Source organism: Amphiura filiformis, chromosome 15 (genome assembly GCF_039555335.1).
Source record: "Amphiura filiformis chromosome 15, Afil_fr2py, whole genome shotgun sequence".
NCBI lineage: Eukaryota > Metazoa > Echinodermata > Ophiuroidea > Amphilepidida > Amphiuridae > Amphiura > Amphiura filiformis.
Window position 1 is genome coordinate 38,322,337 of NC_092642.1, and position 14,065 is coordinate 38,336,401.

At 39.1% G+C, this 14,065-nt stretch overlaps 1 protein-coding gene across 1 annotated transcript in view; it reads right to left on the minus strand.

Moving 5' to 3' along the window:
- The window catches only part of LOC140171599 (N-fatty-acyl-amino acid synthase/hydrolase PM20D1-like), a 28,438-nt gene that overhangs the window by 13,711 nt on the left and 662 nt on the right, over positions 1 to 14,065 (minus strand). The window contains exons 2-6 of the mRNA XM_072194878.1: positions 9,331 to 9,600; positions 7,698 to 7,930; positions 4,793 to 4,879; positions 3,806 to 3,939; positions 1,926 to 2,048 (exon numbers count right to left, since the gene is read on the minus strand). Of these exons, the coding sequence (XP_072050979.1) occupies positions 1,926 to 2,048; positions 3,806 to 3,939; positions 4,793 to 4,879; positions 7,698 to 7,930; positions 9,331 to 9,580 (827 nt within the window). The 5' untranslated portion in view covers positions 9,581 to 9,600. The remainder of the gene's footprint in view (positions 1 to 1,925; positions 2,049 to 3,805; positions 3,940 to 4,792; positions 4,880 to 7,697; positions 7,931 to 9,330; positions 9,601 to 14,065) is intronic.

Below are 14,065 nucleotides of genomic sequence, written 5' to 3' on the forward strand. Positions count from 1 at the left end.
TGGGGGCATTGACGCATGTCCTGTAGGCGCTGAATCTACTGATATGAGCAACACACAAACATGATGGTGGAGTACATACTCCCCTAATCTAACCTCTTTGGCTATAGATGACATGTGACTTACCTTGACACAGCTTGTGATAATATACCAATGTTAGTCTCCTTTGGGGGCATAGACGCATGTCCTGTAGGCACTGAATCTACTGATATGAGCAACACACAAACATGATGGTGGAGTACATACTCCCCTAATCTAACCTCTTTGGCTATAGATGACATGTGACTTACCTTGACACAGCTTGTGATAATATACCAATGTTAGTCTCCTTTGGGGGCATAGACGCATGTCCTGTAAGCACTGAATCTACTGATATGAGCAACACACAAACATGATGGTGGAGTACATACTCCCCTAATCTAACCTCTTTGGCTATAGATGACATGTGACTTACCTTGACACAGCTTGTGATAATATACCAATGTTAGTCTCCTTTGGAGGCATAGACGCATGTCCTGTAAGCACTGAATCTACTGATATGAGCAACACACAAACATGATGGTGGAGTACATACTCCCCTAATCTAACCTCTTTGGCTATAGATGACATGGGACTTACCTTGACACAGCTTGTGATAATATACCAATGTTAGTCTCCTTTGGGGGCATAGACGCATGTCCTGTAAGCACTGAATCTACTGATATGAGCAACACACAAACATGATGGTGGAGTACATACTCCCCTAATCTAACCTCTTTGGCTATAGATGACACGTGACTTACCTTGACACAGCTTGTGATAATATACCAATGTTAGTCTCCTTTGGGGGCATAGACGCATGTCCTGTAAGCACTGAATCTACTGATATGAGCAACACACAAACATGATGGTGGAGTACATACTCCCCTAATCTAACCTCTTTGGCTATAGATGACATGTGACTTACCTTGACACAGCTTGTGATAATATACCAATGTTAGTCTCCTTTGGGGGCATAGACGCATGTCCTGTAAGCACTGAATCTACTGATATGAGCAACACACAAACATGATGGTGGAGTACATACTCCCCTAATCTAACCTCTTTGGCTATAGATGACACGTGACTTACCTTGACACAGCTTGTGATAATATACCAATGTTAGTCTCCTTTGGGGGCATAGACGCATGTCCTGTAGGCACTGAATCTACTGATATGAGCAACACACAAACATGATGGTGGAGTACATACTCCCCTAATCTAACCTCTTTGGCTATAGATGACATGTGACTTACCTTGACACAGCTTGTGATAATATACCAATGTTAGTCTCCTTTGGGGGCATAGACGCATGTCCTGTAAGCACTGAATCTACTGATATGAGCAACACACAAACATGATGGTGGAGTACATACTCCCTAATCTAACCTCTTTGGCTATAGATGACATGTGACTTACCTTGACACAGCTTGTGATAATATACCAATGTTAGTCTCCTTTGGGGGCATAGACGCATGTCCTGTAGGCACTGAATCTACTGATATGAGCAACACACAAACATGATGGTGGAGTACATACTCCCTAATCTAACCTCTTTGGCTATAGATGACATGTGACTTACCTTGACACAGCTTGTGATAATATACCAATGTTAGTCTCCTTTGGAGGCATAGACGCATGTCCTGTAGGTGCTGAATCTACTGATATGAGCAACACACAAACATGATGGTGGAGTACATACTCCCCTAATCTAACCTCTTTGGCTATAGATGACATGTGACTTACCTTGACACAGCTTGTGATAATATACCAATGTTAGTCTCCTTTGGAGGCATAGACGCATGTCCTGTAGGTGCTGAATCTACTGATATGAGCAACACACAAACATGATGGTGGAGTACATACTCCCCTAATCTAACCTCTTTGGCTATAGATGACACGTGACTTACCTTGACACAGCTTGTGATAATATACCAATGTTAGTCTCCTTTGGAGGCATAGACGCATGTCCTGTAGGTGCTGAATCCACTGATAATTCTAAGTTTAGATAGCCTTTCTCAGCTACACCAACTCTAAGGAGTGAAATATAATTATAATATTTTATAGTTAGCCCATAAAATAAAGATTTTAAGAGAGAGTTTTTTGAGATTTTATACGCAAAGCTTTGTAACCTGGGAGGAGGGGGCTTTGGACAGGGATGTGCGGACAGCAGTTCGAAACTAGGAGTATTTTGGTGAGAGTCTAGACACCGAAAAAGGGCCTTTCAGTGAGAGGATCCCCCAAAGGAGGGTCTTTCCGTGAGACTGGGGGAAATCTTACCAAAAAGGGGGGTCATTCAGTGAGACTGGGAAAATTTTTGGATCAAGATATTAAATTTTACACAAATTTTCAAAAATCCATCAAAATTTGAAAAGTTGTGAAAAATTTGAGGAAAAATAATGAAAAAAAAAAACAGGGGTCATTCAGTTAGAGATAATCAGAAATTTTCCCAAATTTTTTGAAAAAATGAGGTCTTTTGGCCACAGGAAAACAAAAAGGGGGTCATTGAGTGAAAGGGAGTTCAGTAAAATAAAAAAGGAGTTCATTGGGTGAGAGGGAGTTGAAAAACGGGGGTCAATATGGCTGCACATCCCCGTCACCCATTTTTAGTGAGTGCCCCCGGGCTTTGTCGGTCAGTGGGTCATCTCTACTAATTATATCATTTTTATTCTCCTGGATGATACACATTAAGAAATATGCCTACCAACCGTGGTCATTATATTTTTAATGCATGAATAGCAGACATCTCTACAATGCATTTGGCATGGAATTGCGACTTACTGCAGAATTTGGCAAACCAGGGACTGTACTTGTTTGGAGGTAGCAGTGGCGTGCAGTGGCCGCCCCAACCCGGGGGCTGAAGAAGAAACAATTTTGCCGCCTTCCTTAACAGCCCGAAAAGGTTGACCCAATTTTTTTCACGGTCGTTTGAAAAAGTGAAGAAAAAAAAAAAAAAAAAAAAAAAAAAAAGGATTTTAGGCGTTACCGTCCCAAAAGCAATATTTTTTCAAAATTTTTTATGCTTTTTCAATTTTTACGCCCTTTTTCTTTGCTAATTCGTTTTGCCTTTACGTTTTTGCCGCCCTGTTTTTGCCGCCTTCTTCTTCTTCCGCCCTTCGTTTTGCCGCCCCTACTTTGACCCGGGGCTGGCGCTAAAGCCCCAAAATACGCGCATGGGTAGGTCCACAAATTAAATGTGAAAAGACTTGTGTGTGTACTCATTTGCAGGCAAACACAAATGAACCTGTATACATAATATATCAACTATAGAAACACCATTCAAAAGTTAATGTGGTCAAGATTTTAATTATCAAATTGCGGTCTCATTTAAAGTTCATACCCAGGTGTAACAAGGTATAGCCAAGATGTTAGCCAGCCACCAGACCACCCATCATAGCTCATCATTTTGGACAGGCAGTTTAATCATAGACCATTTAAAACATGTTTTAAATGGTCTATGGTTTAATTTGCTCGTGGGACAGGCAAAATCTGGCATATTCTAAATTCTAAAAATAACACTTGAATAGTTCTGTGAACTCAAAACAAGACCAGACTAATAAATCCAAGGTTATTTGAACTGAATGAACCCCAGAAGGTGCAGAGGTCTGGTTTATATTTTCAGGGTCAAATTTTGGATAGACAGTTTTGATGAAAATGACATCATAGCCAAAAGCCTGGATATAGCCACAGACATACTATACCAGATTCCTATTGCTGCCGACCCCAGAGGTGCATTGGGCAGCAGTGTACCTCTGGGGTGACAGCAATAGGAATCCGGTTGTGTACTTACAAAGCTACCAAGTTACTCATTCCTGGTACCAGTCCATCCGTAACAGTCAGACCTTCATCAATCAGAAACTCTGCCTGGATACCACGGTCCTTGAGAACAGCCGCTATCTCCTTAGCACCATCCCGGCCTTCAACCTAATACATACAATTTGTTTATTTTTTATTCATTTATTATTATTTTAGATTAAAATTACCCTAACATATCAACAAAAGCTTAATTTACTTTCCCAAAAATTTTCAGCCAGAAATCAGTAAATTATGGCTAAAAATCAGCTGAATATACTTAGTACATGATTTTTAAGCAAAATTAAAGAAAAAAATTCTCTCAAAACACAAAAGCCTGGGTCAGTCAGGCCCATAAAACGCAGGTTATCTTTTTTCATTGCCTTAAATTACAAAATCTAGAGGGTCTAAAATTTTAAGTCTAAAATCTAAAGTTTGTACCACTCTGCTTTTAGTTTAATTGTACAATATAAATACTCCAGTGATTGTACTGATATATGTGACCATCCACAACGAACCCAGTGTGAAGTTGCACATTTAAGAATCTTAGATTTTGAATAAGTCAAAATCTCCTTTAAAACAAGCTTTACATTGATATGCCATAATTGCTTGAAAAAAGCCTCTCAAAAATATAAATTTGGTCTGAAAATTCCTGTTTTTTATTGAATTCTGTTTGGTTTATTGATCCATATCTCAAAATCTGTACTGGCACCTAAACTTGGTTCACCGTGGATGGTCACATATGTAGTTGTCTCCAGGAGTGTTAAAACCATTTCCAGGGTCATGGACTTACGCTATTTTATTAATCCAGGTGTCCAGATTTTTTTGTAAGTTCAGAAATATGAAGTCACTATATCAACATTATGAAACTTATTATCGCAATATATAGTTGGGTCGGCGACATGCATACTATGCTCCTCGAAACATGCAATTACTCTTCTTTTTCAATTTTTGCTCAATTCCAAAAACATTTAGCCAGCATTACCTCTTCATCATGTCCAAATGCAAGGATAATGGGTCTCACTGGCTTCTCCCCTCTCTGCAGAAGAAATTCCAACGCTTCTAGTATACCCTAGAATAAAAGCAAAACAGTTTGATTTGTCACCTTGTTTCATAATGGGCTATTCCATTTAAAATCCACACCACCCCTATTTAGCTAAATTCTTCCACAGAGGGAGTATAAGTTTTGAATAGAATAGACAATTGGTAACTTCTCACTCCAGTTGTGGTAGATATAGGTAAAGCCATTATACAGGAGGAGTATGAGTTTCAAAATGAATAACTCTGACCAATTACATTTAAAAAACATACTCCCCCTGTGGAAGATATTTTCAGAATGGCAGAATCCTCCATGGGGGGAGTCCGGTAGTGTGTATTTCAACTGGAATAGCCCAATAATAAGACTTACTGAGGGAGGGAGAATTCTGGAAAAAACTGAAAAAGGATTGCCATTTGTTTAGATGTGCATCTAAAAACAAGCATGGGACTGCACTTTCCTAAAAAAACCAGAAAAAACTAAAATGCACGTGAAATTGGGCAAAAAGTGCCAAAAACAGGCTGAAATTAAATAAAGTTGCAGAAATTGTGACCAAAAAAATGAATTCAGTTTAAAAACTGAAAATTCTCATACCTGTAAAAAACAAACAGGGGGGGCAGCTGTACAACAAGTATGAGCCATGAGAGAGGGTAAAGGGGGGGGGCATATTTTTGCAATGTTTAGCAGGTTGAAATGTGGAGGGTCAAATAATTTTTGACACACACTTGTGGTGCACCTTTTGAAATAAAATGCTCTAAAAAGGTCTGATAAACAGTACTGAAACATGCAACATGTCCAGTGGCGGCGCCACAGGGGGCATGGGGGGGAGGATTTGTTCATTTTTCCCCACTGAAATTCACTTTGTCCCTTAATGCCCCCCCCGCAAAAAAAAATTCCTGGTGCCGCCACTGAACATGTCTTGCTCACTACATGTATGTTCACATCTGCACTATTTAAATTGATGTTTGCAAATTTGGTTCCCTAAATTTTGGCATTGCAAAGGTGAGGGGGCAAGGATTTTTTGGTAGGCCAAGAAGGAGAGAAGAATTTTTGGCAGGCCATTTGGTATAATCTCCCCGGCTCATAATTATTGCACAACTGGTTATAGTTTATTTTAATAAACTTGTCTTTATCAGGCGCCAAAGGTGTTTTGTTTCAAAAGGTATAAAAACAGGAAAATAAAGAATTTCATGTCATAAACTTGTTGGGTTGCACAAAGTTAGTCCCTTAAAATAATAAACCATTCCTATTTTAACCTTCTACATGCTGATACTTTCATCACACAAAATGACAAATAAACTGCACTACGGACGTGTGCCAAACCTCAAAAACTTTAACTCTTTTCACGCAGGTGTCGACTGCAGACGACAAGTTTCAATTTTTTTTTTAATTCAAAAATGTCAGTAATGTAAATTTTCATGACCATATTTGGAATAAGCATGAAAAATGCATTAAAATGAGTACAAACAAGCCTAGTATTGGTCCAGTAATTCTTAAGATGGCCCTTGATATTTTGAGAAAATATTTCAAAACTTCAACTTTTTCCGTTGAAGCGCATGGCTAGCACGCAGAGCATTAAACACAAACACTTTGCTATATTTAATCATAAGCACCTTGAAATCTTATCAAAATCTTGTATAATCAAAGTTCAGTTGTACAAAGTTTGCTCTCTGATATGCAGTGGTTATTTTACAGATATTATGTGAAGACATGTTATGTCAAAGCAAAGATATATGCAGTATCTGCAATCATGTGTTATTTGCCCCGTGTTGTCACGTATAGCGTAGGCCTACATAATTGATTGGGCACATCAAATCCCCAATAATGTCCCGGTTAGCTCTTATCTAATTATAGTTTGAAAGTGTGACTGTCCAAAACTTTGATAATTTTCTAATATAGCAATTCCACCTTGAAAGGAAAGAAGCAAGTTTTAAAAATAGAAAATTAATAAAGAAGTTGTTAGTCTGTTGTTTGCTTCCCTCATGATTCGAACCACAGACCCCTCCTGTGCCAAGCATGCCATCGGCGACGAGTAGGCAGGGGTGATCGCTGGCCTGGCCAACAAAACCATGTATATGCAGGGCTGGGGCTGACTGCATCATCACATCACGTAAGGTGCATGCATGCACAGTGCCTTTATTTTGTAAGATTTTGTCAGATTTTGCAGCGTTAGGATTAATCCTCCAAGCCAGGGCTTCCTAAACCTTTTTACCCATGACTCAAATTTCATAAGAAAAAAATTGGCGCGATCCACAGCATAATATGAATGCTGTTACTTTCCAAAACTTATCAGTGGCGTACCAGGCAAAATTTCCAAAGGGGGCACAATTTCTAAGTTGTCCCACTGCCGGGTGCTAGAATTACTTTACCGCCAGGACAAAAAAAAAGTAAAGGAGTCAAACCTGTATTTTACAGAACGGAGTGCCCATTTCTCATTCTTTGGCGATTAGGCAAGACTCCACCGTGAAATATTGCTGTGAGGGGATCGCCACGCTTCCTACACAGCGAGTCTGTTACCTTCCCAGCATTTAAGAATGCCAGTACCCCATTTATTCATCTGGGTGGAGAATAAATAGAGATAAATTGCCTTTCTCAAGGGCACAACATGATGGCTTCGCCGGGACTCGAACCCACAACCTTCCGATTTTGAGTCGGAGCTTGTTCCGTTTGGCCACCATGCTCCCTAAGGAGCCAGGCAAATGTACAATGGTACACTGCACTTAAATGCACAGAGATGTATTTTTTTTTTAATCTGGCAAGTCCTGTGACCCCTTTCTGAAGAGGCCACGACCCCCAGTATGGGAACTGCTGCTCTAAGCCTTCAGATAGTAGTCTATTAATTACTGACACTTACCAGTAGAGAGTGCTTATCATCTAAAGTGCCTCTCCCATATATAAACCCATCAACAAGTCTGCCTTCAAATGGAGGCACGTCCCATGAGTCTTCCTCTACTGGGACTACATCCATATGGGCACACAAGATGTATGGTTTAAGTGATGGCTCACTCCCCTCCACTGTGTAGAGTAAACTGTACTGGTTGATGACTTCACGCTTCACAAGTGGTGAGGAATGGATGGTAGGGAACGCTGTAGAAGAAAACATGATTTTTTTAGTGTTTTTTTAAGAAATTCAAACTGATTTTGTCAAAATGGCTGACAACACAACATTAATTACCCTTCTTTGGATGATAAGTCAGATTGAAAAACAAAAATGAGTGAGAAGGAAAAAGAAAAAAATTATGATTTTGTCACTTATGATGTGTGGGGGTTCCTCTGACCATTTCTAAGGCCCACAAATGAATTAATAATGGTCGCCACTTCCCAATGACCCTATAGAAGAAACTGACAAAAAAAAACAAAATAGAGAAGTATTCGAAATATGGCAGACCATCTCTAGCCAATAGGCTGTGGAAATCACTGAGGGCCTGCCTAGCAGGGCCCTTGAAATTTTGTCACCAAAGTCAGCAAGATGGAATCAATGCTGACTTCAAGTTCAACATTAATATGTGGCAATATCTGTTGTTGGTATGTGAGTCTGAAGTCAAGTCATCACAAAGTGTCGCAAATGTGGACCAGAGTGACATTGAAATTTTACAATTTGAGTTTGTGCCCATGAAAATTGATAAGGGCTTAATAGATTTCAAAATTCAACCCCAATTTAGGCTCAGATGGCTCTTGAAGATTTTTGGCTTATTTCGTACACTAAATTTGGAATTTGAAATATAGTTTACAATAAATCTACACAGACACACCCCTACACACTTGTAGCCAACATACCGTACTCCTCCAAGTTTGGAGTTTTCAACCGTGGAGTTTCACTCATCTACATTCTAACCGTGGAGTTTTTCACACACACATCTGTATGCTATCAAATTACTGTTGAGGTATTCTTATCACCAACAGGGGTACCCCCTCCATGGCTTAAAGACAATATTGTTCGAGCTATCTCCCAACTACGGAGCTCCATGGTTGCGATAAGGCTCCGCAGTTGGTATAATGCATACCTGCACGGTTTGAATGCAAATATGCGAACATGTATTGTACACACACCAGACAGGTATATCAACATCATCAACCTTCGGCTGCGGAGCAAAATGCATTTCACATGGATTTTTTGAGCAAATTATATCCAAGCCTTTGCATCGGGACTTGAGCTTGGAATTCCAGTTTCCTTTCTCACAAAGTAAGGGCTAAGAGTAAAATTGTACAATTGTGTTTGGGAGTGGCCTTCTCTCCTTTCTCCTTTTACTTGCTATTTTCTTCGATTTCTTGCTTTGTTTATCAAAGCTACATGTATCTAGGCCAGCATGCATTTTATTAGCCTACACTGGCTATCCAGGCTTGTGCTTTTTTTATAGTATGCGCTTGGAACGGTCCATGGATTTCCCATGGATTAGCATGTGTCCCTCACAGACCAACCTGGGTAAACAAACAAACAATAATTATACATTTGGTTTTATAGTTATAATCGAATGAACTATACCTACCTTGCTGTATAAACTGGTGAACCTTCAGAATCTCCTCATAATTCATATCACCTCTTTCTCTAGACGTCGTATTGAACCTAACAACCTGCTGTAGATTGCTTACCAGACGATCCTCATTCTCCTGGATGAAGCTTGTATCAAAGCTCTGACCTGCAGATGGCTTGATCTGTTTGTTGGGATACGTCAGAGTCCTGAAGATGACGAGTCCTACAAAGCCAATGGCTCCTGATGCCAAGATTAGAGCTATCATAGCGACTCAGATGATTTCAGCTCTATAATGATTAGCAAAAAGAAAATGTTTTATTGCATGGATGAAAGTCCACTTTTGACAAAAAGCCTGAATAAGCTTGAAAGACAGAATGAAAATGACCAGCATGGTCCTATAACAGACTGAAATACATAAACTACGGCCTTTGTCCTTGTTTTAGTGTACTGTACTTTTAGGTCATCAGCATTTAACTTGATTAGTTTCCTATTGACCTTGCACCTCAACTTTCCAATTGTGTCAACATTTTATTATTTTTCCTAAAGTTTAAAAGTTATAAACAAGTATGAAATTACACCTGAGTTGAAAATTGAAGCAGCCTAAATTGGAAATAAACTCTAAGTGCTGTTTACACATGAGAATAATTAAATGAAAAATAAAACAAAAAAAACAAGAAAATTCTGAAAAAAAAACCAGGAAAAAGCATATAAAATCTGGCAACATTTTTCAAATACAAAAGAGGCAAAAATAAATACAAAGCAGAAATTTCAGTAAAAATAATGGAATTCCTGTTCATTCATTTCATTTGGCTGTGAAGCAAGCGACTACAAAATTACTCCATGTACTACGATTTGAAGCCAAAGTGGTAATGGCATCTGGCAGTAAAAAGTTGTCAAAGTCCCCCGACTGTTTTTACACATAAGACAAGTAGGATGTTCTTTGTCTTCCAGGTCTTCTTTTACCATGTAATGGGATGTAGAGAACATTTTTACCATGTAATGGGATGTAGAGAGTATATCTTCTGCATGGTTCATCTTCCTGCATCCTCAGGATATGTCCCAGGAATCGTAGTTGTTGTCATAGAGTTGATAAGAGGCACAGTGTTGGTGATGGTATAGATCCTTCAAACATGGTCAATACACTTGATGTTCAGCATTATCCTGTAACATGATGTACCAGAAGTCAAAGTGTTGACTTTATTTTCCATGTCAGTAAATATCAGGACTCACAGCCATAGAGCAATACTGTAACACTAGTGGTGTGGAAAAAGCTTGGCTTGGCTTTTGTTGCAACAGTGATTGTTGGACTTCTCCACAGATCTATGCTCCAGAGTCCAGATTAAACAAGAAATTTCTCACTTTTTTCAGGCAAAGTTGTGATACAAATGTCTCGGCAGAAGCTGCTTAAATGATGGTTGCTCAGTATGCTCCAAGATGGCTTCTTTGATGGGAGCATATTGAGCAACCATCATTCTTAGTCAGTGGGACTGGTCTTGTTCATAGACACATAATCTGATTGGACAATCGCATGATTTCAGGTGTTGTCTATCAGGCTGTAGGCGACCAGGAGTGTTGATAATGCCTTGACACCCCTTTCATGCTTGTAGAGCTCTGCATTTTAAAAGTATTGTGTTGTATGCGTAGACATACTGCGGAATACTTGCAGGTGCTCAGCAGTACGACGTGAAGTTGTAAACAAGTTAGAATACAGGGAGTTTTTATGATGGCAACTTAATTTTTGCTAAGAAAAATAGTTTAGTAATATTTAACTGACTAAATATGAAAATAAACCATAAGAATTTTTTTCATCCACTACTCAAAATATTGGACTTGCCTGTTGTCAATCACATGGTAGAGGATAGTAATTTAAACAAAAATTCCTATCGTTTATTCTCTAAGGACAATACTTAGGCGTCTATAATATTATGACCAAGTCATCAAACCAGCGAGTCAGTTGCCTTGCCTGATAAAGTCTTGTGGTTCCGGATGCAACGTAGCAAAGTTGCAAAAAGTAAGTTCCAGTTATAGATTTATTTCCATATGTCCATTTACAATCCATTGGATGACTGAGAACATGTACATCAATTGATTGACCTCGTATATAATATTATTGATTTCAATATAGGCCTACTACTACTAGTCTTCAATGATTATGTAGCCATGCATGCAGCCCAAGGTAGCCTGTTGGCCACTTGTTGATACTATCCGGGCCTGTTGTCTGTCACACTCAGCATTGAGGTCAACTTGCCCTGCCCTTTGGGGCTTGGCAGCATATCGACCCGTGGCGCGCTTTGAGGAATCTGAGTATTCAGAAAGCGTGGATAAATGCTGTTTTATTATTATTATTATTATCATTCGAAGACCATAGTTTCAACCTGGAGCTTTAATCATTCATATTTCATTTTGCAGTTTAAGGACAACAGAGGGTAGAGATCTGAAGGTTATCTTTTGTGTATTTTCATTTACCACTCAAGCATATATAGGCCCTTCACAAGGACATGTGGATTGTGGCATTAATATTAATTGCTAAAGGTCATACTCAGAAGCTACAAATTTGGCAGGCCTTGTCTTTTGAGATGAATGAGAGTGATCACTCGCTATCACTCTCCTAAAATGAAGCTGAGGAGAGCTTTTTATCACTCGCCTACATTTGGTGTTTATACAAGTGATTAAAATCACTCGCTAAGCAGGGTCTATAATTGAAGACCGAATTAAAAAGACTAGTTTGCTTATGACGTCCTGTCAACCAGACCAAAAATGCCATACTGTGCAGGTCAGCAACCAATCACGGCGCGCCTTTGTCATGACGTCAGACGCAAACTAGTCTTTTTAATTCAATTGAAATTGCACCTGACCTTCTCAATTGTAATTCTATATGACAATATCCCCTCACCTCACTAATCACTTAAAAATAGAACATTAAAAAAAATTATATAAAATATCAGTACCGCAAAAAACAGTGACTGCAAATGACGGGTGACTGCTAGTTTTATCAATTTTAAATAATAAGAACGTTCTTGTCAAAACCAAATTATTTACTGACCTGACACTATTACAGTACTGGCCACACCGACATCGTCGCCCGGTTAATTTACATTATACAGCAGAGACACTGAAATGAATACCGGGATCGATACACGTGAATGTGCTATGCACGATTTGATATTCAGGCGATAAATCTTTGGATACCAGGTTAGAAAATGATGAATATCTCCCGTAATTTATTTAGTCTAAAGAAGCCAGATTTTGTTCCTTGCACTTGAATATAGCCTATGTGTTGAACGGATATGATAGTCGACTAGTCGTTAGCTTGCGTCTTGAGAAAGAACTGTGCATCTTGAACTCAAAAACTGACAAAAATTCTGATTTTATATGTGCCGAACTTTAGGCCAGCATAGGCTATATAGCTGCACTCTGCACTCGTGGATAGTCTAAAAGCAGATGACCATTGACCTCATCATTGCGTATACATGCTCACTCACACACAGAGAGGTCAATTACCAGGCTATTGTCAGTAGCCTTAGTCGGATGTCCCTCGGCTCAAAGAGCTTCAAAGGTCGGAACAAAATGGCCATGCCTGGCTGTGGATTCAACCTACCATGTATGGCGATTTCTGCCATGAAGATATTGGGGCGATGACACTGTGCTGGCCATCATCGGAGTGATGGTACTTGATCTTTCCTGCTTTTGACAAGAAGAAGAATTGTATCATACAAACCCGGCCTGCACAAATGAACTGTGAAGGAAAGTCAAGTGCTGCAGCATACATGGCATAATAGCCAGCATATCACACTTAAATGTTAGTTCCAGTAACTGTAACTCGTCATACCTAGAGTTACAGTGCACTCTATTGCTATCTTTTCCACAAATAAGAAACATCACAATATGTGGGCTCATTTTGGGCTCTAAGGATGTAGCTGAGGAACTCTCTCAAGGATAGTCAGGCTCACATCACACACTATAGGTGGCGCTATTCGTCCATAGGGAAGTGGAATGTGCCTGTACGGTCCAAAAATGGCTTTACTGTGGGGCTCAATGGAAAAAATTACTAAAAATTAATTTTGACAACCAAAACCTAAGTGATGTTAACTTATGTTGGTACTGGCATAATAATTGATTCATAAGCTATCACATAGTGCAATCTATGTTCCACCAAGTGGACGCTCGTTAAAGCGCAAAAGCAATTTGTGTGCAAATCAAGACCATCCAAAACAGCTTTCTTACAGTAAAGAATAGGAGGTCATCTGGGGTCACATACAGTAGTGTACATTGTACATGTGCCTGCTGTCACAATTTCACACACAAAATTTTGGACAATTTGGTGACACTATTTTTGTCTGTAACTTCAAAAGTATATGCACTAGAAACATGATTGACCCCTTATTGTTTAGGTAATTTGATTCTCTTTCAAATGAAAGAACTTTCAGCTAAAAATATTGAACTTCAAAATTTTATGAACGTACCTATCAAGGACAGTTTGGGCATGCACTGATGATTTTAATCCCATTGTACCAGGGTTTGGGCGTGCCTAGATGATTTTAATCCCACTGTACTAGTCCATGAGTCTATACTCACAAAGTTGAGGTAATTGATCTACATTGATCTCATCTTTTGGGTGGGTTCAAAATTCCCTGAGTTGGAAAAACCTGCAATCTTCATGGGAGTAATTTACTTAGTGCAAAAGTGGTCAAAATATTGCTCTGCAAAATGTCTTGATTTTCATGATTTGGATTTATAATATTGAGCAGCA